Source organism: Rhineura floridana, chromosome 1, assembly GCF_030035675.1.
Source record: "Rhineura floridana isolate rRhiFlo1 chromosome 1, rRhiFlo1.hap2, whole genome shotgun sequence".
NCBI lineage: Eukaryota > Metazoa > Chordata > Lepidosauria > Squamata > Rhineuridae > Rhineura > Rhineura floridana.
The window spans coordinates 29,439,691-29,462,606 of NC_084480.1; the positions used below are offsets into that span (position 1 = coordinate 29,439,691).

Here is a 22,916-nt window from a genome sequence, read left to right on the forward strand (position 1 = left end):
AAATGTTGGGAAACATAAGAAAGAAAAAAGAAGTTCAAATGTGGTATGAGAAAGGCCTCAAAGAGGCAGAGAAGCATTTAAGACTGAAGGTGTCATAAGGCAGGGCCAGAAAAGAAGATAATATATTAGAGAGGTCCATAAAAAGGTGGTTTTGGTGGACACCCATTTGTTACATTTTTATTTCACCCTCCTCCCAGAGCTCAAGGCAGCATATGTAGCTTTTTTCCCACACACATACTTTTATCCTCCCAATAACTCTGAGGCCCCATTCACACTAACCCATTCGTAGTGCAAAAATGTAGTTTTCCTCAGTCCAGAATTGTTCACGCTCATCTGTAACATGCTGCTTTCAATCTAGATTGATTCTAGATCCTGTCATCCACAAGGGCAGGTGTGGTTACTAGGTATGCATTTGAAAACCCTCCCATTGATTAAGTTATCCGTGCTTTTTCCTCCCTGCACACGCCCCAGGTGAATGAAGAAAGAAGTGGTGATTGTAATCATGGTATACTCCCAGCCACAATGTCACTGGGCAGGTGTGGATGCACCTCCCATTGCTGGGACTACCTACATCTGTTTTCAAATGGACACACTGCAGGGTAATGTATAAAATATCTGCAATGAGCTTCCCCCCCCCCCCCCGAATGAAACCGCTTCTCAAGAAGTGCTTTTCAGGAGCAAAAAATATGCAATAGTTCTAGATTGTGTGTAGACTATGTAGAAAAAACAAGTACTCAGTCTCCATTGATGCTAGAACAGGGGCTCCCAACATGTGGTCCACCAGTGGTCTGCAAACTTCATTCAGGTGGTCTGTGATGTGTCTATGGATTTGTGGTTGAAAACAGGAGACAACATATCCATCACATTAAATGCTCACATTTATTTTAATATATTTTTATTGCTTCTTTTATTTCTTATATTGCATTTTATTGTATTACAATCTGAATTCCATGGAATTAAAATTGTAATATAATAAAATACAACACCCCAACAAATCATTACGTGGTCCATCCAAGATCTTAAGTCCTAGTCTGATACACTTCCCACTATGCCACATGGAATATTCTCATTTTCTTTTTACCTTTCTTGCAGGTAAGTACTCTCCAAACAGGAGGCTTCCAGGATGGGCCTTTCCCACAAGTGTATTGGGTGTGGCCATTTAGGATATAGGTGGCAGGGCAACTTAGCTGGATGGTTTCCCCAACGCTGTATTCACTTTTAAATGGGGAAATGGAGACATCAGGAGATGCTGATGGTCTGACACAAGCAGATGCTATAGTAAAAATAATAATAAAAGATTAGCATCTTATGGTGAAAAGCCTGCAGGTTAAACATGGAATAAAAGAGGCACTCAACTGTTTTGTTATTACTGTGTGTCCAAATATGTCAAATATTACATTTGTAAAAAAAAAAAGCTTTAAACATTGACAACTTGATCCAGTGGGAGTAAGTTGCCTAGAAAGAAATTTCCATCTTTGAATTGGTGTAGGTATTCATTAGGGCACCAGTGTACACACCAGTACCTCCTATGGTGCCCATGAAAGGTCTCAGCAAATATCCCCTCAAAAATCCACAACGCATAAGAAATTATTTGTTCTTCTTGCTCAGCTCTTGTTTGTCCTGGCTTGGCTTCTGCTACACTGACCACACCCCCTTTGAACGTGCTTACATTTCATTGGATGCCAGGGCTCAAAACCCACCCTCCCGTCTGCTCTGAACAAGGGAGATGTGGAAATGATTTCTCTCATGAGTGAGTGGAGTCTTTTCCCTGCTGATGGAGTTCTTGTTATTGGGAAGCATGTCTGCACCATTTTGTGATCCTCCCTCTTTTTCTGCTAGATGTGGCAGCCACTTTGTGCTATGCTATGTCCCTGTGGCAGCCATTTTGTGTTATGGCACACACTCAAGGCAGTCATTTGTGACTGGCGCACATGGCATTTTCTCAAAATTCCAAATGTGGCCACTGGTCCAGAAAGTTTGGTGACCTCTGCATTAGGGGGATGTGCACAACCCCCTTCACATATTCACCCAAATCATGAGAAGAGTGTACTATCTACCCCCCCCAACTGCCACCCTTGCCAGTTGCATATTCTGCTGCAGTGAGAATAAACACTAAGGGTTGTATTCAGCTAAGCCCTACTCAGGAGTCCTAACTCCTATGTAAGTCCTAACATACATTAGTTATGTCTGTTAAGTTCAATTAGTCTACTCTAAGTAGGACTAGCATTGAATACCCCTCTGTGCATGTACAGACAGGTGCTCATCCACATAAGGGGCACACACCCCTTATGTCAGGAGTCAGGATCCCACACTCATGTGGAGGAATTCTATGTGCATAGCTCAGTTTCCATATAGCAGAGCCTGGTCTCACTGTGGCAGGGGGTTGCTGACGGTGAGCATGTCAGTGGGTCCAGGCAGCGTGACCCCACAACCTCCTCACACATTGGATGAATACACGAAGGGACGATGTATGTATCCCTGATTATGATTTTCTTATCTCTAGTTGCCAGTTTAGTGGCAAGGATTTTTCTGGCTCTTACGCTGGCAATCAACAGGCTGCTGTGCCCACGTTTGATCCGGCAGGCAGAGAAAGAATTGATACCCCACAAGATCATATCCACTAAAACACACAACTTCGGCTTGTTCGCCAACAGCATAATAGTTCTTTTCATTCTGAAATTAAAATGGAGAATTTTACTCACTAAACATTCCAAACGACATTTAAACAGTTTTAGAAACACAATTTTGGTTTGCATAGGGAATACACAAGCTGTTTCACAGAACTCTGTTTCAGGATATTGCTGGCTCTTTTATTTATTTAAGCAAATGCTCCAACACTCACCCTGATGAATCCATGTTCTGGAGGGTCTGGTTTAAAGCATCCAGATTCAGGCTGCCCAACAAAAATGTCAATTTCCTTTTTCTCTTCGTCATCATTTATGCACAAAGCCCCCCTAAAAGAAATGAACTATGGAATTTACGCAACCCTTGTTTGCTTAACAGAACCACCAGCAATACTTCTTCACATCTACTTTCGATCCTCGGCAGGGGGGTAACCTCTTATCCTTTCTCTAAGCTTTCAGTTTCTGGTTTGAAACAATGAAAAACCATAAAAGTTTAGGGATCACAATGTAAAGCCATATGAATGTTACTTTCAAAGCTGTGAATTTTTCTCCATCTCTTTAAGGGCCCTTCCAGACTGTGTCCTTGACACAATAACTGTGCATTAGTGGTGGGTTTATACTTCACAGTTTACACTTCATTCCATTTTATTAGTTGTTCTGTGATACTTCCCTAGTGTTACCATATTATTACCATCTGGAGGGGCACTCTTGTTCTATATAGCTCAACAAAAGTTGGCTATTTAGTGTCGCTGATCCCATGCGGTAGAAAACTCTTCCGGCAGAGATTCGGCAGGCATCCTCGCTTTTGACTTTCAGGAGTCTCTTGAAGACCTTTTTATGCCAACAGGCCTATTTTAACAGCATTTGAATAACATGTGCTTTTAACTTGCTTATCGGTTTTTATGGGTTTTAATGGTTTAAATTTGTATAACTGTTTTTAATGTTCTTAATTGTTGTAAACCTCCCAGAGAGCTTCGGCTGTGGGGCGGTATATAAATGCAATAAATAAATAAGTAAATAAATGCAGCTGTCTGAAGCTTTTTTGACTGGCCAGTCATTTTAAATATTCGTTTTGTACTGTTTTTGTGATGTTTTATGTTTTATCGTTGAATACTACCCTGACATTACAATATATAAATAGTGGGATATAAATCCTTTTTACAATTAGCCAAATAAATAAATAAAGAACAGGACACCTCCCCCACCCCCCAGAGTGCTCGTGGTATGAAATGTTGCAGGATTTCAGCAGGAAGTTATGGGGCATGCACAGATTGGAACCGAAGCCAAGTCTGCCCTGAAACTTTTGCAGGCGCAAACACTACTGAAAGTGGGATGGTGTATAACCATCCCGTTAACAGCATGAGCATAAACCATCATGAATGCGCAATAAAAATGGGCTCCTGCGGGATATAAATAAATAAATAAACAAATAAATAAAAAGGACTACTGTTGCTGGAGCCTTTCACTTCTCAAAGCAGCCTTTTAACAATGCAGCAACTCACAGATTGTGACACACTGGGATTTTGATGTAGGACATCGATATATGGGGGATGGATGGTCCTCTCCTCACAGTAAACAGCAGGGGTTGGGAACCAAGACAGATCATTGGTCCATCTAACCCAGGATTACCTACTGTGACTGGCAGTCATTCAAAGGGGTAAGATGAGTTGATTGTAATTGTGTATGTGGATGTGGAGAACTTTCATAGAAGGCTCCTGAAGGGAGCTCTCCACATGCACAGCTGTAGATGTGACAGCTCTCTCTACACATGTTCTAATGAACATACATTGGTTGGAGCTAAAGCCTGTTGTCACTGATTGTGCTTCCTATCCACCATCCCCGCAAATTCATTTTAGCCATTAATTAATTAATAGAAGTAGTTATATCCTACCTGCTACAATCCATCCCAAGGCAGTATACAAATTAAAACAAGAACATAAGAACATCAAAAGTCCATCTATTCTGGCATCCTGTTCTCACAGCAGCCAACCACATGCCTGCGGGAAGCCTGCAAGCAGGGCCTTGGTGCAACTGTATTTTCCTCTTCTGCACTTTCTAGGAAGCATTCAGGGGCACAATGCCTCCAACAGTGGAAGTAAACATAGCCATTGTAGCTAGTAGCCATTAGCCATCACTGCCTCTTGTGGGAGTGAATTCTATAATTTAACTATGTGCTGTTTAGGGATGGCAAGATCTGTCAATTTCAGTTCTCTCTGTTTCTAATTTTTCCAATCTTAAATTCAATTCTACACATTTCTGCAGCAATTTGTGCTTTTTTTAAAAAACACACACAACAGAATCATCAAGTAAATTCTTCAGCATTTTAGTGTGAATTTCTCCGAATAAACTCAGTTTTGTAGGCAGTTTTGACTAATGTACACAGTTTTGTAAGCCATTTCTCATCATATATGCATTTTTGCACATTATTTTCATAGATATATTCATTTTAATGCACACTTTCCTCTAACATATGCATTTTTGTAAACACTGGTGGGTGGGTGAACTGCATTGCACAATTCAAATAAGTGTGCTTTTCGACAGATGGCTGTGTTTCGCTTCTCATATTGTTGTGGAAATTGTGAATTTGATAGATTTGGCTTGAAATGTGAACTGAATTGAAATTTTTGCCCATCCCTAGTGCTGTTATGATAAAATAATAAGACCTGAGAAAGCGTTACTGTTGTGACCTGCTAAAAAGGCTTCTGAATCCTCTCTCTAGGGTTCTTTTAATGGGGAATTTTATATATCCACACATAATCATAGATATTAAGAAGGCATATGGTTTAGGATCATAAGGAATTAAGAATAGGCCTGAAGGCCTGTTGAGAACAGGCTCACAGAGAATCCTAAAATCTATAGAAAAAGCAGGCAAAGTAAACTTAGTTTGAACTCTTGGGTTCTTGCCAAATCAGCTGGTACATGACTGGCAGATATTAATTAGCCTATTGTTTAAAATCAAAAGACCATTTAACCTGTGACAAGCTATGATTTATAGATATATTGTTAATCCTGGGAAACTGAATTTTAGTGATTCTTGGTTTCGTATGCTGTAAAGCCATAGCCCCATCTAGAGGGAAAAAAGCTTTACAGCATAATCAAAGGGTATAAAGAAGAGAAACAGTGAGATTTTATAACAACTTTATGTGTGTTTTCATTAAGAAAAAGGTGGTCTTTTCATTAAGAAAGAGGGGGTGGCCTGCCTCCTCTATATTTCTGAGGCTGAAAGATACTAGTTAGCCAGAGTCACCCAGTCTTTTCCTTAGTCTGTGTGGTTTCACAGTGTAGCTCAGGGGTTTAAACAAAATCCTCTTTCATGAGTTGTGTATTTTATAGGTAAGGAAATGGGATTTCTGAGAAAGTATAAGGACATAAGAACCCCTATGGCAAAGGAATAGAACTGGGGGTGCTCATACATTCCCAAACACCCTGAGTTGAGGTAAACTTAACTCAGGGAACTTGTCCAAATATTTCCAGGTGTACCTGGGTCAGCCTGACTGATCAGAAACAATGGCATATGGAATGTACCAAGTATGCTTGAAAGCATATTCACAATAGTAACTGTTCCAACTAGTCCCAAAATTCATTAATCTAGAGAGACAGTAGGACAATGGAGACATTAATGATATGGACAGAATCTTGAAATCACCACTGGAGTTAGCTAATACTTTCTGATTGGTTTGGAACGATTGTAGAGAGGAGGAACTGTGATGTTATGTGGGCAAGAACTCATGAGATTGGTGAAATCATTGTCACATGCTGTAACTGTACTCTATAAAACAGCTTGCACACAGCGCCTCAGTAAAGTCTCTCCTGGATGTTTTTTTTGGGGGGGGGGGCTGACCCTGCATGTGCATATGCATATGCTTGTAAAGAATCAAGGCCTACCTTTTTGCTTCAAGCCTGTGTCTTCCCATTTATTCAAGGACCCCCAGCAAAAGATCCCAAGGAGAAGAATTCTCCAACACTTTTATGTTCTTAAATATTAATTTAAAAAATGATACAGACACCAAGTCTCCAGTTACCTTTCTTCTAAGAAAACTAAACCTGAGGTAGGTGATGCTGCCACCCCAAAAATCTTTCACCCCTCAAAGACTGGGGTGCATGTAACAATACTATCTACACTGGCTGGCAGTAGCTTTTCAGGGTTTCAGATGGAGGGGGGCTTTCCCAGCACTCTCTGGAAATGCCAGGGATCGAATGTGGGACCTTTTTACAAAACATGCGCTCTGCCACTGAGCTACGGCCCTTCCCACAACCAGCCCAATTTCACTCGTACTTGTCAGCAAATATTGAGAGATAGCATTCTTCCTCTTGCGCAGGTTCGCCTTCACATGGCTTCCCTCCATTTAGTGGCGAGGGATTGTTACATGCACGGGCCCTTTGCCTCTTATGGGAGGCATTACAGGGACTCCATGGAGACCAGCAACTCCAGTAACCATCCACAGCAACTGAAACAGATGAGAAGATACCCTGAGCAAATCCGAATTAACCACAAGGCTCATCACAATGTAACACCAGATGCAAGGGGCACATATTTACTTAAAGCCAAGACTTAAAACTGGCTGAATAGTTCTTCCGTCTCCTCAGGGTGTAGATGATGTATCTGGACTTTATTACATGGCGTAATTCAAATCTATGTAACCATAGCGCTTCCTAACCTCACTGGCTGGCCTCATCTGTTGGGGATCACAGCACTGTTGGCTGTGGTAAAGAGGTAAAAGAGGACAGAGCCACCCTTTCTCTCTCTGTTTTTAAGAACATAAGAAGAGCCTGCTGGATCAGGCCAGTGGCCCATCTAGTCCAGCATCCTGTTCTCACAGTGGCCTACCAGGTGCCTGGGGGAAGCCCGCAAGCAGGACCCGAGTGCAAGAACACTCTTCCCTCCTGAGGCTTCCAGCAACTGGTTTTCAGAAGCATGCTGCCTCTGACTAGGGTGGCAGAGCACAGCCATCACAGCTAGTAGCCATTGATAGCCCTGTCCTCCATGAATTTGTCTAATCTTCTTTTAAAGCCATCCAAGCTGGTGGCCATTACTGGATGTTGTGGGAGCAAATTCCATAGTTTAACTATGCGCTGAGTAAAGAAGTACTTCCTTTTGTCTGTCCTGAATCTTCCAACATTCAGCTTCTTTGAATGTCCACGAGTTCTAGTATTATGGGAGAGGGAGAAGAACTTTTCTCTATCCACTTTCTCAATGCCATGCATAATTTTATACACTTCTATCATGTCTCCTCTGACCCGCCTTTTCTCTAAACTAAAAAGCCCCAAATGCTGCAACCTTTCCTCGTAAGGGAGTCGCTCCATCCCCTTGATCATTCTGGTTGCCCTCTTCTGAACCTTTTCCAACTCTATAATATCCTTTTTGAGATGAGGCGACCAGAACTGTACACAGTATTCCAAATGCGGCCGCACCATAGATTTATACAACGGCATTATGATATCGGCTGTTTTATTTTCAATACCTTTTCTGACACCCCTTCTCTCTCTCCCACCCTCTCACCTCATTTCTGCCCCATTTCATCACTGTCCAGGAGGCTGCCAGGGGAGGAAAAGATCACTCTTACCAGAAGTGTGTCTAAACTAATCGTTCACAAATGGCACTTGAAATTAGGCTGAGGGTCGCATGAAATCAGGTAAAGGCTGCCGAATGCCCACCCCTGGTTTAATTGAAGAGTGCTTCCATCATCCACAGCAGATTGGCATCTCTGGGATATAGGTCCACCTAGCTCAGTGTTGAGTCCTCCAGAGTTTCAGGCAGGGGATACTCCCAGCCCTACTTGGAGATGCTGGGGACTGAGCCTGAGACCTTCAGCATGCAAAGCAGATGCTCTGCCACTGAGCCACGGACCTTCCTCAGCCCTCTCCTCTTTCTTCAAGGCTTATCTCACTCTTTCTCCTGATGCGCTGCAGTGGCTCTTCCCAATTGCTCCTCAAATGCTGCTGAGCCCTTGGCGGGGGAGCTTTAGAAACATCTGAAGCCCTGGTTACCCAGGGGCCAGGAGCTGCATCTCCCTTAATGCTCCTGGATCCAGGATCTAGAAGGCCTGTGACAGCTGCTGCTGCCTCCATCTTCCCCAACGCCGGATGCTCCTCTTAATCCTTGCTTTGTTTCCAGCAGTGGTGGCTGGTGGGGCGGATGCCAAGGGGCCCAAGCAGTAGGTGGAGGCAGAGTCAATGAGAAGAAGAGTCAACTCAGTCTAGCTTGGCCCCATCCTCTTCCCTGTTAAGTTCTACAAAAGGCAACACTGAGGCTAAGGTAAAAGCTGACAAGCAGTGCAGCTCTCTGGACTGGTTGTAAGAAAGAAGGCAGGCAGGTGGGAGCTGGCTGAGGGCAGACTGATATTAGTGGGGCAGTGCCTCATTTGCCCTAATGGACCACCCTCCACTCATTTCTATATCTGTGGCCTAGTGTCTAATCTGCCATGAACCCCTGACCCTTCTGGCCCATTGCCAGCCCGGCATATTAGAGCATGGCTTCCACAGCTATGGTGCTTCCACAAGCAGGATGTTGCTCAAGAGACAGTGTGGTGTAGTGGTTAGAGTGTTGGACTGGGACCTGGGAGACCAGGTTTTTTTATTACTATTACTATTAATATTACTATTAATAATTACTATTAATTAAGCTCGTTGTTTTGTGCTACAACTTTCATCAGCCTCAGTCATCACAACTGTGCTGGGCTCCTCTAGGGAACAGATGCATTGCGCCTGGGGCATAGCTGGGGTAAGTTTGTTACAGCAAAAACAGTGGTGCCTATGTTACCTTCAAACCTAATAGTTACATACTGGCTTAAGCTTTTGTAGGTCATCACAATCAGAAGCAAACTACTTCATATTTGACAAAGTGGGCTCTGGCTCTATAGAGATTTACACAAATATTTGTGTATGTGTAGAATCATAGAATAGTAGAGTTGGAAGGGGTCTATAAGGCAATCAAGTCTAACTCCTTACACTGCACATGGCATTGTACAAACATTTAAAAAAAAAAACAAATCCCTGCCTTAAAAGGTGTACAATCTAATAAAATAAAATGAGAACAACAAAAAGGGAAGAGAAATAAAGAAAGGACAAAGTAAGGACTTCAAGGTATCCAAATTATAAAAAGTAAAAAACCTAAGCTGAAATTCCAAAAGGTTTGGAATAAAGGAAGGTTTTAAAATAAGACTTAAAAACTGAAACCGAGGGTGCAGCCAGCAAATGCTCTTGGAGACAATTCCAGATTTGAATCCCCATTGACCCATGAAGCTCAGTGAGTGACCTTGAGCCAGTTGCTGCTTCTCAGCCTAACCTACCTTACAGGGTTGTTGTGGGTATTAAATGAGGAGGGGAAAAACCATGTGTGAGCTCCTTGGAGAAAAGGTGGAATATAAATGCAATAAATAAGCCTTTCCCAACTGTTGGGTCCCCAGATGTTGTTGGACTACAACTCCCGTCAGCATGGCCAATGGTCAGGAATGATGGGAATTGTAGTCCAGCAACACCTGCGGACCCAAAAGTTGGGAAAGGCTGCTTCCCTATAGTGTATTACTACAGTGAAAATACTTGCATTAATGCATATACCGGATTTGTAATCAGGTGCTCGCATCTCACAGTTATCGCCGTAAGTACCAGCCTGGCACACACAGAGGCATTCCGTTCCAGATAGCACAGGCCTGCCATTGTTGGGACACGGAGTACATCGGCACGTGTCAAATCGTTCCATATATTCGATAAGAGCTCTCCTGAGGTTACGACGTTTAGTCACCGCACATGGGAAGCCCTTCACCACATCCAAAATGGTAGTTAACTATATAAAAAAAGTGAATAGGAAGCAATGAGAACCCTGGCCCAGTCAGGATTCTCCCTCACATGGAGGAACTCCACCCCTTCTGATGCACTCTGAACGTCCAGACTGCAGAGTGCTTGCAGCCATGGATTGTGGCAGGAGGGATGTCACCAGCAGCAGGGAGGTGCTAGAATTCCACCCAATTTAGATTTGGTACCAAATTTTCCATTAATTTGCTTATTTGCTATTGTTGTGGATTGGGTTTTTACGTAGTGATTTCCTGCTTTTTTCGAAAACTTTTTTTTTAAAAAAAACCCAACTCTAAAATATCAATATTAATAATTGTATTGATACCTTTCAAAATTTTCAATCAGGTCCTTTCAAAATATTGATATTAATATCAATTTTTTGCAAGAAAAAAACAGATTGGTAAAAGCAGCAGCTAGCGGACAAAGAACAAACTCGAATCGATACTGGCCTCTTCAGTCAACAGAATGCTTTTGAACCACCACCCGCCAACCATCCCATCCCTAGATACCAGGCATGTTGGTGGGAGGGGGAGGAGCAACCCCCTCACTCTTTCTTTCAATGTGTTTCCTCACACAAGCATTTTAGTGCAAATTACTTCCAATATACACATTTTTGTATGCGGTTTCCCCTTCTCTTACACATTTTTGCAAAGCATAAGAACATAAGAACATAAGAAGAGCCTGCTGGATCAGGCCAGTGGCCCATCTAGTCCAGCATCCTGTTCTCACAGTGGCCAACCAGGTGCCTGGGGGAAGCCCACAAGCAGGACCCGAGTGCAAGAACACTCTCCCCTCCTGAGGCTTCCGGCAACTGGTTTTCAGAAGCATGCTGCCTCTGACTAGGGTGGCAGAGCACAGCCATCATGGCTAGTAGCCATTGATAGCCCTATATTGATAGCAATTTTCCCTAATGTGACACATTTGTGTATGTTATTCTAACTAACATAATATATGCATTTCTATGCATACTTTCCCCTTGCGTATGCATTTTTGTACATATTACTTGGCTGGGAAACTGCATTGCAAAATTCAGAGGCTGTGTTTTGGTTTGATTTTGGTTTGGAAAGTGCACATTAGGTAAGTTCACACTGAAATGCAAACTGAATTGAATTTCTCCATCCCTAGTGAGAAGGAGCCATGTGAATCCCTTCCAGGCAGGGACTTTGTTATTTTAAAAAATCTTTTTACCGCATCTAGAAAACATTATCCAGAGGAGTAGCTGTGGTCATCTGTTGCAGCAAGACAACAAAGAGTCTTATGGCAACATAAAGGCTAACAAATGTATTATTGCTTTAGCTTGGGAATGGGGAACTTGTGGCCTCCAGATGTTGCTGGACCCCCATCAGCCCCTGCCAAAATGGCCAATGGTCAGGAATGATAGCAGTTAGAATCCCACAGATTCCCCATACCAGCTTTAGGCGCTTTACAAAGTATATTGAAACATAGGAAGCTACCTGTCCAGCTCAGTATTGTCTACATTGACTGGCAGCAGCTGCCCAGGGTTTCAGGCAGGGTCCATTCTCAGCCTTACCTGGACCTTCTGCATACAAAGCAGATGCTGCATCACCAAGCTACAACCCTTCACCTATAGATTTAACTGTATTTCATGTTCACAATATTCACAGCCAGACTATGCTCATCCAAAAGCAAACTGAAGCATTTTAGGACCTAAACCTATACATTCTTTTACTGTGCCCCATCTGCACTACGCATTTAAAGCAGTATCATGGTTTTCCCCAAAGAATTATGTGAAGAGTAGTTTGTCAAGAAAGCTGAGAGTTGTTAGGAGATCCCTCTTCTCCCCAAAGAGCTGCACTTTGCAGAGTGGTTAAACAATCCGTTCTCTTCTCAGGGAACTCTGGGAATTGGAGCTGTGTGAGGAGAATTGGGGTCTCCTAGCAACTCTCAGCAGCCTTCACAAATTATACTTCTCAGGATTCTTGGGGGGAAGCCATGACTGTTTAAAGTGATATGATACTACTTTAAATGTATAGTGCAGTTGAGGCCTGTTTCTGCTTTCTCCTTTCCTACCTCAAAATCAACGATGATTGGATTGTCTTTAGTCGATTCTAGCCAATTTGTGTAAATGGCATGTTCTGGGAAATATCCTTTTTTTTCCCAGGCAAGAGCTGCGGCGTATTCAGACCTCCCTCCTTTTACTAATGAGATAGACTTTTCAGAGGACTGCAAAAAAGAACCTGGAACAGATTTGAAATGAGTGATTTTCTTCCAAGAGTTTGGTCACCATAGAAACGATCAAGCTGACAGCCTCTATTCAAAGTTGAGACAGACAATGGCTTGCAGAGGACACTTTTGAAAACCTGGAGGACGTAAAGAGAAGTAACTTCATAGATCATATGCCAGCCTTAGGGAACATCTGGCCCACGGGAATAATGAGGTCCATTAGGCCTCCACATTAGGCTCATTAGGCTGAGCCATGCCCTCCTGCCCTAGATCTGCCATCACATATCATATCAGGTGCAAGGCAGATAAAGACAGGGGAGCTGAATATGGGGTTTACAGGCTCCCTCAATTGTCAACGCTTGCAAGGAAAATACTGAGATATACTGGCCACTCATTGGATTCACCATGGCAATCCCTATCGCTTTTTCTTATCCTTTCCCAAGACACACTGCTGGACTAGAGAAACAACAGTAAGAAACCCATTATCCTTTATAGTCACCTTCATGACGAGCGCTCATTCGGTTGGTGACGCATCTCGTATGCACTTTCTTTTTCTTTCTGAAAAAGACACGCTTAGTTGTTTCTGTCCGGACACACTCATTTGCTTCTTCCTCTGTTAAGCCTAAAGAGAGGAGAGAAATCATTTCTCCAATACTTTAAAAGTCACAAAATCATCCAGCATTCATGTGTTGCTTTGAAAACAACACAAGCCACAAGATTCAGCTTTTATCTGCATGTGCAATTTTGGGAAGCACCGTGATCTGTTTCAGAGGCACTCTGTTTTTACAATTCAGTTTGTCATTTGGGATCAAATTAGATCTCTGGGGGGGGGGAAAGATCTGTTCCACCACCCACTCTCCCATTCATGATTATGGATAATCTAAAAATGGCTTTATCCTTATTCGTTTTCATAGAAGCAGAGCTTGGAAAAATTACTTTTTTGAAATACAACTCCCATCAGCCCAATCCAGTGGCCATGCTGGCTGGGGCTGATGGGAGTTGTAGTTTAAAAAAGTAACTTTTCCAAGCTCTGCGTAGAAGTGAATGAAATTTACAGGCATAGCAGCTCATCCAGAGTGGATCAAGCCTGCTGAATTCTAGGCAGACACATCTAGGAGTTTTCATGCAGTGCACCAGTTTGATTTTTCAAACAATGCAAAAGTCTATACTTTTTTCCCTTTCTTTCATGCCAGAATTGGATGAAATTTGCAGGCATGGCCACCCCATCTGAGAGGATTAAGCCTGACAGATTTCAGAATGATAGCTGCAGTGGTTCTCTTGCAAGGGCAAACTCTACTATTTGTGGGGTGAGTACAATGGGAATGAAAGGTGGTAGGAACTGCTGGAAAAAAGAGCATTGATCCCAGGAAAAACTGGTGTGGGGACAATATCACTCCACAGAACTGACTCTGTTACTCAAGGGTCATTGGTAGAAGTGGGATTCTCTCTACTCTCTAATATGAATTTTTTGTTCCCAATATGAATTTTGGGGGACACTGCCTTTTGACCCTGGGAGAGAGATCTCTCTTTGTTTTGCTTACGGGAAGGCATAGGTCCATATGAAAACACACACACGCACACACTTTGTAATCCCTCCCCCAAAGGTCTGTGATTGGAGCACCCTGGGGAAATAATGCACTGTGATTAAAATATAAAGGCCTGTCTATCAAAATGAAAAATCCCCCCATCTCTCCATTCCCTCCCTCTATTGAGCTCTGGATGTTTCCCCAGTCAACATGGTTTTGCTTCTCGGGGGGAGGGGGAAGGGAGAGGGAGAATGGTAAAGTTCTTTTTTTTTTTTTTTTTTGATAGCCAAGGCCACAGGTGACTTGCAAGCTTAAGGAACCCTGGTCTCCCTCAACATGCATTATTAACAGCACGAGCCAATGTAGAACCATGAGACTCTCCCCTGAACCTCCCCAATTTGCCTCGAAATTCAGGATACACACAGAACCAATGGAAACCCCTAGGTTATACCCATTTTACAGATAAGAGAACAGAGACTGAGGAGAGATCTTTGCCACTGAGTGCATTCGTACAGAACATGACAAAAGGGATTTTGTAGGTTTATGATGGACACCTTGAGACACCCTATTCTGATGTCCAACTGCCCTAGTTATGGTAGTGCTGCTTACTCTGACTTCTATCCACAGAACCCAACTACAAGCAGTTGTATGTGGCTCATGGTAAGCATGCAACTCTTGTGCCCATTGACCTCTTACCATGTGGATTGGCACATGCCTTACTGAAGCTTACAGCCCCAGCGTCAGTGGGCGGCCAGGTTAGGCAATGACCAAGGGCCTTCTGCAATCCATGCCAGCATCAGGTTGCAGGGATCAGCGATCCAATGCTGCCACAGATTTTGGAGCGGGACGTCCACCCTCCCAGGAAACCCACCCATGCAGGAGGTGCAGGCTTAAATTGGCCCACCCACCTCACCTATCTCCTGCGTCACCATGTTAGCACACTAACACATGAATGCCTGCCATCAACTAAGGGTTTGATGCCCCCGACACCATCTTGGGTGACGGCATGCATGCACACAGTGTGCTGATGCAGTGACACAGGAAACAGGTGGGGCAGGCCTATTAAAGCCCATGCTGGCTGCATCGATAAGGGGCGTTGGAGAGCATGACAACACAGGCCCGGGGCAGCCTGGTGCCCAAAGGCCCAGTCATGCCTGGTGCCAGGCCTAGAAGTTAATCTAGTCAGTGGCAAGCTATAAATGTTCTCCACGCACCTCCTGCGCAAGCAGCGTCAGATACACCAGCACAGAGCTTGGAAAAGTTACTTTTTTGAACTACAACTCCCATCAGCCCCAGCCAGCATGGCCACTGGATTGGGCTGATGGGAGTTGTAGTTCAAAAAAGTGACTTTTCCAAGCTCTGCACCAGCAGGACCAGCGTTGAGAATCAGCCCCTCCCCAGTCATGGCATTCTGAAGTCAGAACAAAAACCCATACAATTCCTGAATGGACCACCAACTGCTGCAGCTCTTTTTTTTTTTTTTTTTTAATAATTTTTATTCAAATTTTTCAAAAGACAAACAAAACAAAGTAAAAAAAACATAACAATACATCAACAAAAAATGAAAATAAAATAGTTGACTTCCGATTTGTCGCAGATCAGCTATAAGTATATAATATACATCAAACCTGTCCCTTAATGTATACATACAGAATCCCTTTTCTCCGTAGGCTGTCTTGATTAATCGTCAAATCCCAGTATCATCATTTTATTTTGATCTTTCAACAAAAAGTCTAAGAGAGGCTTCCATTCCTTAAGAAATGTATCTGTCGATTTTTCTCTAAGTAGACATGTCAATTTATCCATCTCTACTAAGTCCATTAATTTCAATAGCCATTCTTCCGTTGTTGGTGTTGATTCCATTTTCCACTTTTGTGCATATAATAATCTTGCTGCCGTAATCATATATAATATTATTATTCCATATTTCTTTTCTATTTGTTTATCCATAAAACCCAATAAAAAAAATTCTCTTCACAGAATATTGGAAGTTAAGGATCTGCAGGCTCCACAGCATTTCAGAGGAAAGAGGAAGGCAAGTGGATTTCTAGCCAATCTGGGGGTGACTCAGCCCTGCCCCCTTCCTCCCTGCCCTCAGAATGCCAAATTTCAGGGCTTTCCTCTGGCCCCTACCAGCATGGATACTCTGCCAGTGGTTCTCCCACCTGCCTGCATCTTCAGCAGTCAAATGGGGGAGGTCGCCTGAGCCAGGAAAGCTGGATAGAGGAACATCTCCACCTGATCCAACAACTGCCTCAGCCTGGCATAAAGGTTTTTTTTTTATTGCTCTGCTCATCACTTTAAAAGTCCTCTTTTTGCACTTTTCATGAAAAATCTAAACAACCCTTCCTCAGTTTTTTCAGACATTTGCTACAATATACTCTCGAGCATATCCTATTTCATTATCTCACTAAAGAAAAATAATTAATTAAATTGCTGCTTATGCTCCCCCTCCATCCAAAAATACCCCCAGGGCTCTTAAAATAACTGTGCGGGCTTATCTTCCTTGCTTGTGGCCATGTACCTGAATTTCTCAGTTCTTCAGCACTGTATTGATAAAGGAGGTCATACGTGCCTCCCATTGACCCAGATGTGTAATAATGAGTCCCGAAGTCATCAAATATCCGGCTGTAGAGGGCATAGTTGTACTCCAGAGGCAGGCTGTTGAGGGCCTGTAGGAACACTCCAGAGAGGTGCAAGTCTGACTCTTTCACTGTGAAGTTTGACACAGCAATCACCTTATGGACCCTAATAAAGTTGGAGTTCTAAAACAGAAGAATAAAAGAAAGAGCTTGCTCCTGTAGATAATAACGTATCCTAACCCTATTTACCTGGGAGTAAGCCCCATTGAATTCAATGGAGTTTACTTCTATGATCATAAGAACATGAGAAGAGCTGCTGTCTCAGGTCAGTGGCCCATCTAGTCCAGCATCCTTTTCTCACAGTGGCCAACCGGGTGCTCATGGAAAACCTGCAAGCAGGATCTGAGCACAAGAGCACTCTCCCGCAGCCCCTTGCGGTTTCCATCAACTGGTATTCAGAAGCATATTGCCTCCAACTGTGGAGGCAGAGCGTAGCTGGTGGCCTTTGATACCATTATCCTCCAAGAATTTGTCTAATCCTTTTTTAAACTCATCCAAGTTGGTGGCCATCACTGTCTCCTCTGGGAGTGCATTCCATAGCTTAACTATGTGCTAGGTGAAGAAGTGCTTTCTTTAATCTGTCCTGAATCTTCCAGCGTTCAGCTTCATTGGATGCCTCTGAGTGCTAGCGTTGAGAGAGAAAAAAACTTTTCTCTATCCACTCTCTCCGTGTCATGCATGATCTTATAAACTACTATCATGTGACCTGTTACTTGCCTTTTCTCTAAACAAAAAAGCCTCAAGTGGTGCAACCTTTCCTCATAGGGGAGTTATTCCATCTCCTTAATCATCTTTTCTGAACCTTTTCTAATGCTACAATATCCTTTTTGAGGTCAGGTGACCAGAACTGTACACAGTATTCCATGTGTGGTTGCACCACAGAGTTGTACAATGGCATTATGATATCAGCAGGTTTATATTCATTACCTTTCCTAATGATCCCTAGCATGGAATTTGCCTTTTTCACAGCTGCCGCACACTGGATTGACATCTTCATCGAGCTATCCACTACAACCCCAAGGTCTCCTTCCTTTCAGTCACTGCCAGTTCAGACCCCATGAGCATATATGTGAGATTAAGATTTTTTTGCCCTGACATGCATCACTTTATACTTGATCACATTAAATTGCATTTGCCATTTTACTGCCCATTCACTCAATTTGGAAAGGTTCTTTTGGAACTCTTCACAATCTCTTTTTGTTTTAACGTCCCTGAACAATTTATTATTGCCAGCAAACCTAACCACCTCATTGCTTACCCCTAACTCTAGATCGTTTATGAACAAGTTAAAAAGCACAAGCCCCATACTGATCCTTGGGGGACTCCACTTTCTGCATCCTTCTATTGGGAGAACTGTCCATTTATTCCCACTCTCTGCTTCCTGCTGCTTAATGAGTTCCTGATCCACAAGAGGACCTTTCCTCTTGTTCCATTACTGCAAAGCTTACTCAGGAGTCTTTGGTGAGATACCTTGTCGAAAGCTTTTTGAAAGTCCTAAGTTTTTGAAAGTCCAAGTCCATGTCTAAGTAGACATGATTAGGAATGTAACATTATTTATTTTATTTATTATTTATACTTATAGCCCACTTAGGGTAGGTTACATCAAATATATAAAATATCATGAATTTAAAACAATATACAATCCATTAAAGCCATAAATTAAAACCACAACACTCAACAATATCACAGTAGCAGCAAAACAGGAGTCAGCAAGATAGCAGGAGAGAAAATATCCAGTCATCAACAGCCTGAGTAAAGATGTACACCTTGATCTGACACTATAAATTGTATAATAGCAATACAATACACACCTAGAAAGGGAGGGCATTCCAGAAACTGGGGTCCACCACAGAGAAGGGCCTCTCACTCATGACACATTCCCTTGAACTGTGGTGTTTCTTATGCCCAAATGCTATGTAGTGGTTCACAGGAACATATATTTACAATGTATTCCCCACCCTTCCTCCAGAAAAACATACATACTTCTCTCCAACAAATCTGCAAGGTAGCTTTGGCTGAGCTATGGTAGATAGTGGCCAAATATCACCCAATGAATGCTTGGTCTACCAGTTGCAGGAGTAGCCACAGAGGTGCCCTCCATATGTTGCTGGACTACAACTCCCATCAGCTCCCATCTGTCCAGAATGGTCTATATACTCTATATTATATCCTCACTGAGCTACAATCCCCAGAAATCTCTGGGAAGAGGGGCTAATTGTTAAACTACTCTGGCCCACTAGAGCTCTGTCAGGGGAACAGGAGTCTCCTAACAACTCTCAGCACCCTTCACAAATGACACTTCCCAGGATTCTTTGGGAAAGCCATGACTGTCTAAAGTGAAATAAATGTCTGGTGTGGGTGTAGCCACCTGATTAGCCTAGCCAAACAGCTGTGAGTCTGGCTTTTAGAACACTGACAGTTGGTTCTTACTGAGCATACCCATGCTTATCATTGACTTCAATGTTAAATTTCTTATATTAAATAAAAATCAGCCATGCCTTTTTTTTATTTCTAAACTGCAGAAGATGGCGGACAGAGTATGGGGCAAGGCCAGTAACAGGATTACAAGTACTCTGTGAACATGGCTGATTTGTAATTAATTTCAGCAAATGATGAGACCACTGACAGAAATAAGTCCAACAGGGGTCTAGATTTTTTTCTCTTGTTTTACACTTTGAACTCTTGATTCTCTCTGTTTTGTGTACCCCTCTGAAAACTTAGAGAGCTGTTAAGCAAGTGTTTCTGAGTTAAAGACTACAAGATTTTTGTTTTGAAAAGAGCTTATGGGAGGCAGCAGAATAGCATGGGGTCTATTTTCAATGTAACATGGTGGAATGTGAAAAATCCTTGCTGGCTATAGTATACAGCCACTCTTGTGGCTTTATAACACAGGTGCATTTTCTACGGACACTCGTTGTAGAATTTTATGACAGTGGTATTTTTCTATTGCAGTGTAGGTAATACTACCAATGTCTCCTGCTGCATCAGAAATCGGTAAACAAGAGCAGATCACTCTTGTTCAAATTGTATTGTGGTGGCTTCATTGGGACTGGAAAAAAAATCTAATTTCACCCATCAGGAGTCTTTTAAAAAGAATAAAAACCCCTATAACCTGTTCATGGAAAAATAATATATCTTTCGCCTCCTCTAATGACCCGAAAAGCCACCTCTTACATTCTAAAGTCATCTGCTTCGATCGACACTTTCATGGCCTATGACACAATTTTCTGCTCGCTCACAATACAGGTAATTCAGTGGAGGAAAGGTTTTGTGATTGCTGGATAATAAACCCTAAGCTTTTCCATGGCAGCACCAGTAGACAAAGACTGGTGGGTAGAAGACAAAAGCATGAGTACCTTTTTATATGAAGCCTGCACAGCTTCCTTGAAGGAGGATGAGGATGTGACCTTTACTTTTTTCTTTTTGGAGAAAAGATATGGGATTCCAGAAGAGCTTTTGCCTGAGCCAGAGGAAGAACTGCTTCTAGAGGAAGCAGAGTCTAAAGGAATTAAATCACTGTAGAAATCAGATGCTACATCATCTTCTTCATTCTCTACCTATGGAGAGGGAAAATAGATACACACTCTTGAATGATATTGTTACATGTGTCTTACAATATATACCCTCAATGAAGAAAAGATATGGCTTTATTCAAACATTATTCTCATGTCCCCTGTATCTGGATACTGCATTACCCCAAGGAGGACTCAGGTTCAGATGTCTCACAAGTTACCCCACTTGGGATTCAGGGAGCCTTCAAGCATCCTTTTTTCCATCATCTAGGCCTAAGACTGTGGCTTTCTCTTTTTCCACAGACTCTGGGAATGATTCCCATGTACTCTCTTCTGTTCCAGAGCCACCCATAGGAACACACACCTGCAGAATAAATTACAGGCCCTTGTCAGCTCTTTTAGAGGGGCGGAGCCACTAGAAGCCTTCAGAGAATTAGATCTTTTGCTAAGACAACATCTTCCAAAGCTCAGCCAGCTGGGAGCTGTCCAGAGTCCTGGTTTGCCTGCCCCGTCTCTGGTAATTGCTACCAGTTATCCAGTGAGCCTCAAGCCACAACAGCACAGGATAATTATTGCCTGAAGATGTGTACAGAAGAGCTGGGCTGTATATGCTAGCCCTGTCCCCATCATCACTATGTGTGCTGGTTCCACACCTGACCTGCACTGAACAGAAAGGTATGGAGGAAGATTCTAAGTGCATTCAGCTGAAAATGCTTAGAAGCCTCCCTGCAACTGGGGTCCCTGATCATTCAGGATTCGTGAATGGAGGGAGCTTCCTAAGTGGGCTCAGCTGAATATCCTTAGAATCTCTTTTCAGACCTTCACACTTAATACACAAAGGTCTCCAGCAGGAATGGGGATGTTAGAGGTAGGGCTTGTGCACATGGCCCTGCTGCCCTCCTCACACATGCAGATTGAACACCTGCAAGATGGCTACAATGTTAAGACTATTGAGGTGTTCAGACTAACACAGCCTCATGTTAAGCACTAGCTGGGAAGCCAGACAAGACAAGTGCATGGCCTTCCATGCAGGCAAGGAAGTGGACTGGCAGAGGAGAGACACAGCAGTCCATCCCTCCTCTGTACCCAGCACAGAAATGCAGCAGCCTTTCTGTCCCTCTTCTGCTAGACCCCACGAGCTTGTACGGCCCAGCTCACCACTGACATGTGGCCCCCATAAGGTTCCCCAGGAAGGAATGTGGTTCTCATGCTGAAAAAGAGTTCCCCCGCTTGTTGTAACACTTGAGGGGGAACACCAAAGAGGAAGAAAATGCAAATATTTAACCATTCCTGGCTTAACTTCACAATAATCTTGGTTTTGGATTGGAAATCCTTAAGTAAAAGGAAATCCAAACCACACTTAGGAAACTCAATGAAAGTTCACAACCTACTTATCTATAAAATGCTATTACATCAAAGAATGAAGCTGACCATGACAGGTTGAGGAGACCCCACTCAAACTGACATCCATGAGATACTTTCTCTGGAGGAATTCTTGAAATGCCCCATAGAATCCCATAAAATAATTCACAAGGCTTGTATCCAAAGCAGCACCAAGTTTCTTGTTCTGTTAGCACAAGGATTTACACTTGTGCAATGGAAACGTCGTCCCCCCAATGCACACCCTAAATCTGTTCTGGGGTTTTCCCCAACCCTCCAGAGCAGATTTGGGGAGGGTGTGCGGTGTTCCGTTGTGCAAGCAGAAATCCTTGCGCTAATAGAACAGGAGCATTGGATACTGCCCTATGGATCTTAGCTTTAACATGTGGGTCTTAATTCATGTGCATGCAGGAGATTGAATTAGGTTTACACAGCCCTGGTCAGACATGTTGCACTTAGTACCCCCCTCCAGATGTTGTTAACAACTTCCATTGACCCCAGACAGCATAGCCAGTGGTCAGGGATTTGTAGTCCAACAACAGCAGCAACAGGAGAGGTGCAGTATCCACCTGCTACTGCCCTGCATTTTGCTACTGACCACTCTGGAAGGAGAGGAGAGCCATTGACCCATCCCTAGAGGAAGACCCACTCCCCCACTAATTGCAGCAGCTGGCCAAGACTCCTGGGTGGGAAATTCCCAGAATAATACACCTGACCTTGGGCTGGTTGGTGGTGGCTTACATTTGTGTTTTATTTTTATTTGTTATCTGCTGGAAGATGGGTGAGATTTTATATTTTTTGCTTTAGTAGCCAGGATTAGTGCGCTGCTAAAGCTTTCTGGGGCTGTATGGGGGTGGTTATTGTTTTGTTTTATTTTTGTTTTGTTTTATGTATGATATATTATCTTGGCTTTTAATTATGTTACGTCACTTGTCTCCAAGTGACTTATAACATAATTAAAATCGGGTAGCACATGACTGATCAATCAAATAAATCAGTAACATCAGGAGGGCACCATCCTGGCTGCAAGCTATTCAACAGGAAGTATGAGGAACAGGGATTAGCCAGTCCACTGTTGTCCTCCTGAACGGCAGTCACAGCTATTGCCGCTTACTTTGACCAGAATCACTCACATATAGCGAGTGGATAGGGACAAGACTTGTGCACCCAGTTTGCCTTTGCACATGTAACTCCTTGTCCAGCTAGGAATGTACATGCAAAAGTCTTCTCCTGTGTTCACACATGCCCATAACCAGT

General features: G+C 43.0%; 1 protein-coding gene across 1 annotated transcript in view; it reads right to left on the minus strand.

Annotated features, from left to right (window-relative positions):
* LOC133380236 (complement component C6-like) overlaps nucleotides 1-22,916 on the minus strand; it is a 47,733-nt gene that overhangs the window by 7,943 nt on the left and 16,874 nt on the right. The window contains exons 7-15 of the mRNA XM_061617085.1: nucleotides 20,124-20,324; nucleotides 16,650-16,890; nucleotides 13,099-13,221; nucleotides 12,447-12,613; nucleotides 10,182-10,407; nucleotides 6,901-7,072; nucleotides 2,843-2,954; nucleotides 2,541-2,673; nucleotides 1,082-1,273 (exon numbers count right to left, since the gene is read on the minus strand). Of these exons, the coding sequence (XP_061473069.1) occupies nucleotides 1,082-1,273; nucleotides 2,541-2,673; nucleotides 2,843-2,954; nucleotides 6,901-7,072; nucleotides 10,182-10,407; nucleotides 12,447-12,613; nucleotides 13,099-13,221; nucleotides 16,650-16,890; nucleotides 20,124-20,324 (1,567 nt within the window). The remainder of the gene's footprint in view (nucleotides 1-1,081; nucleotides 1,274-2,540; nucleotides 2,674-2,842; nucleotides 2,955-6,900; nucleotides 7,073-10,181; nucleotides 10,408-12,446; nucleotides 12,614-13,098; nucleotides 13,222-16,649; nucleotides 16,891-20,123; nucleotides 20,325-22,916) is intronic.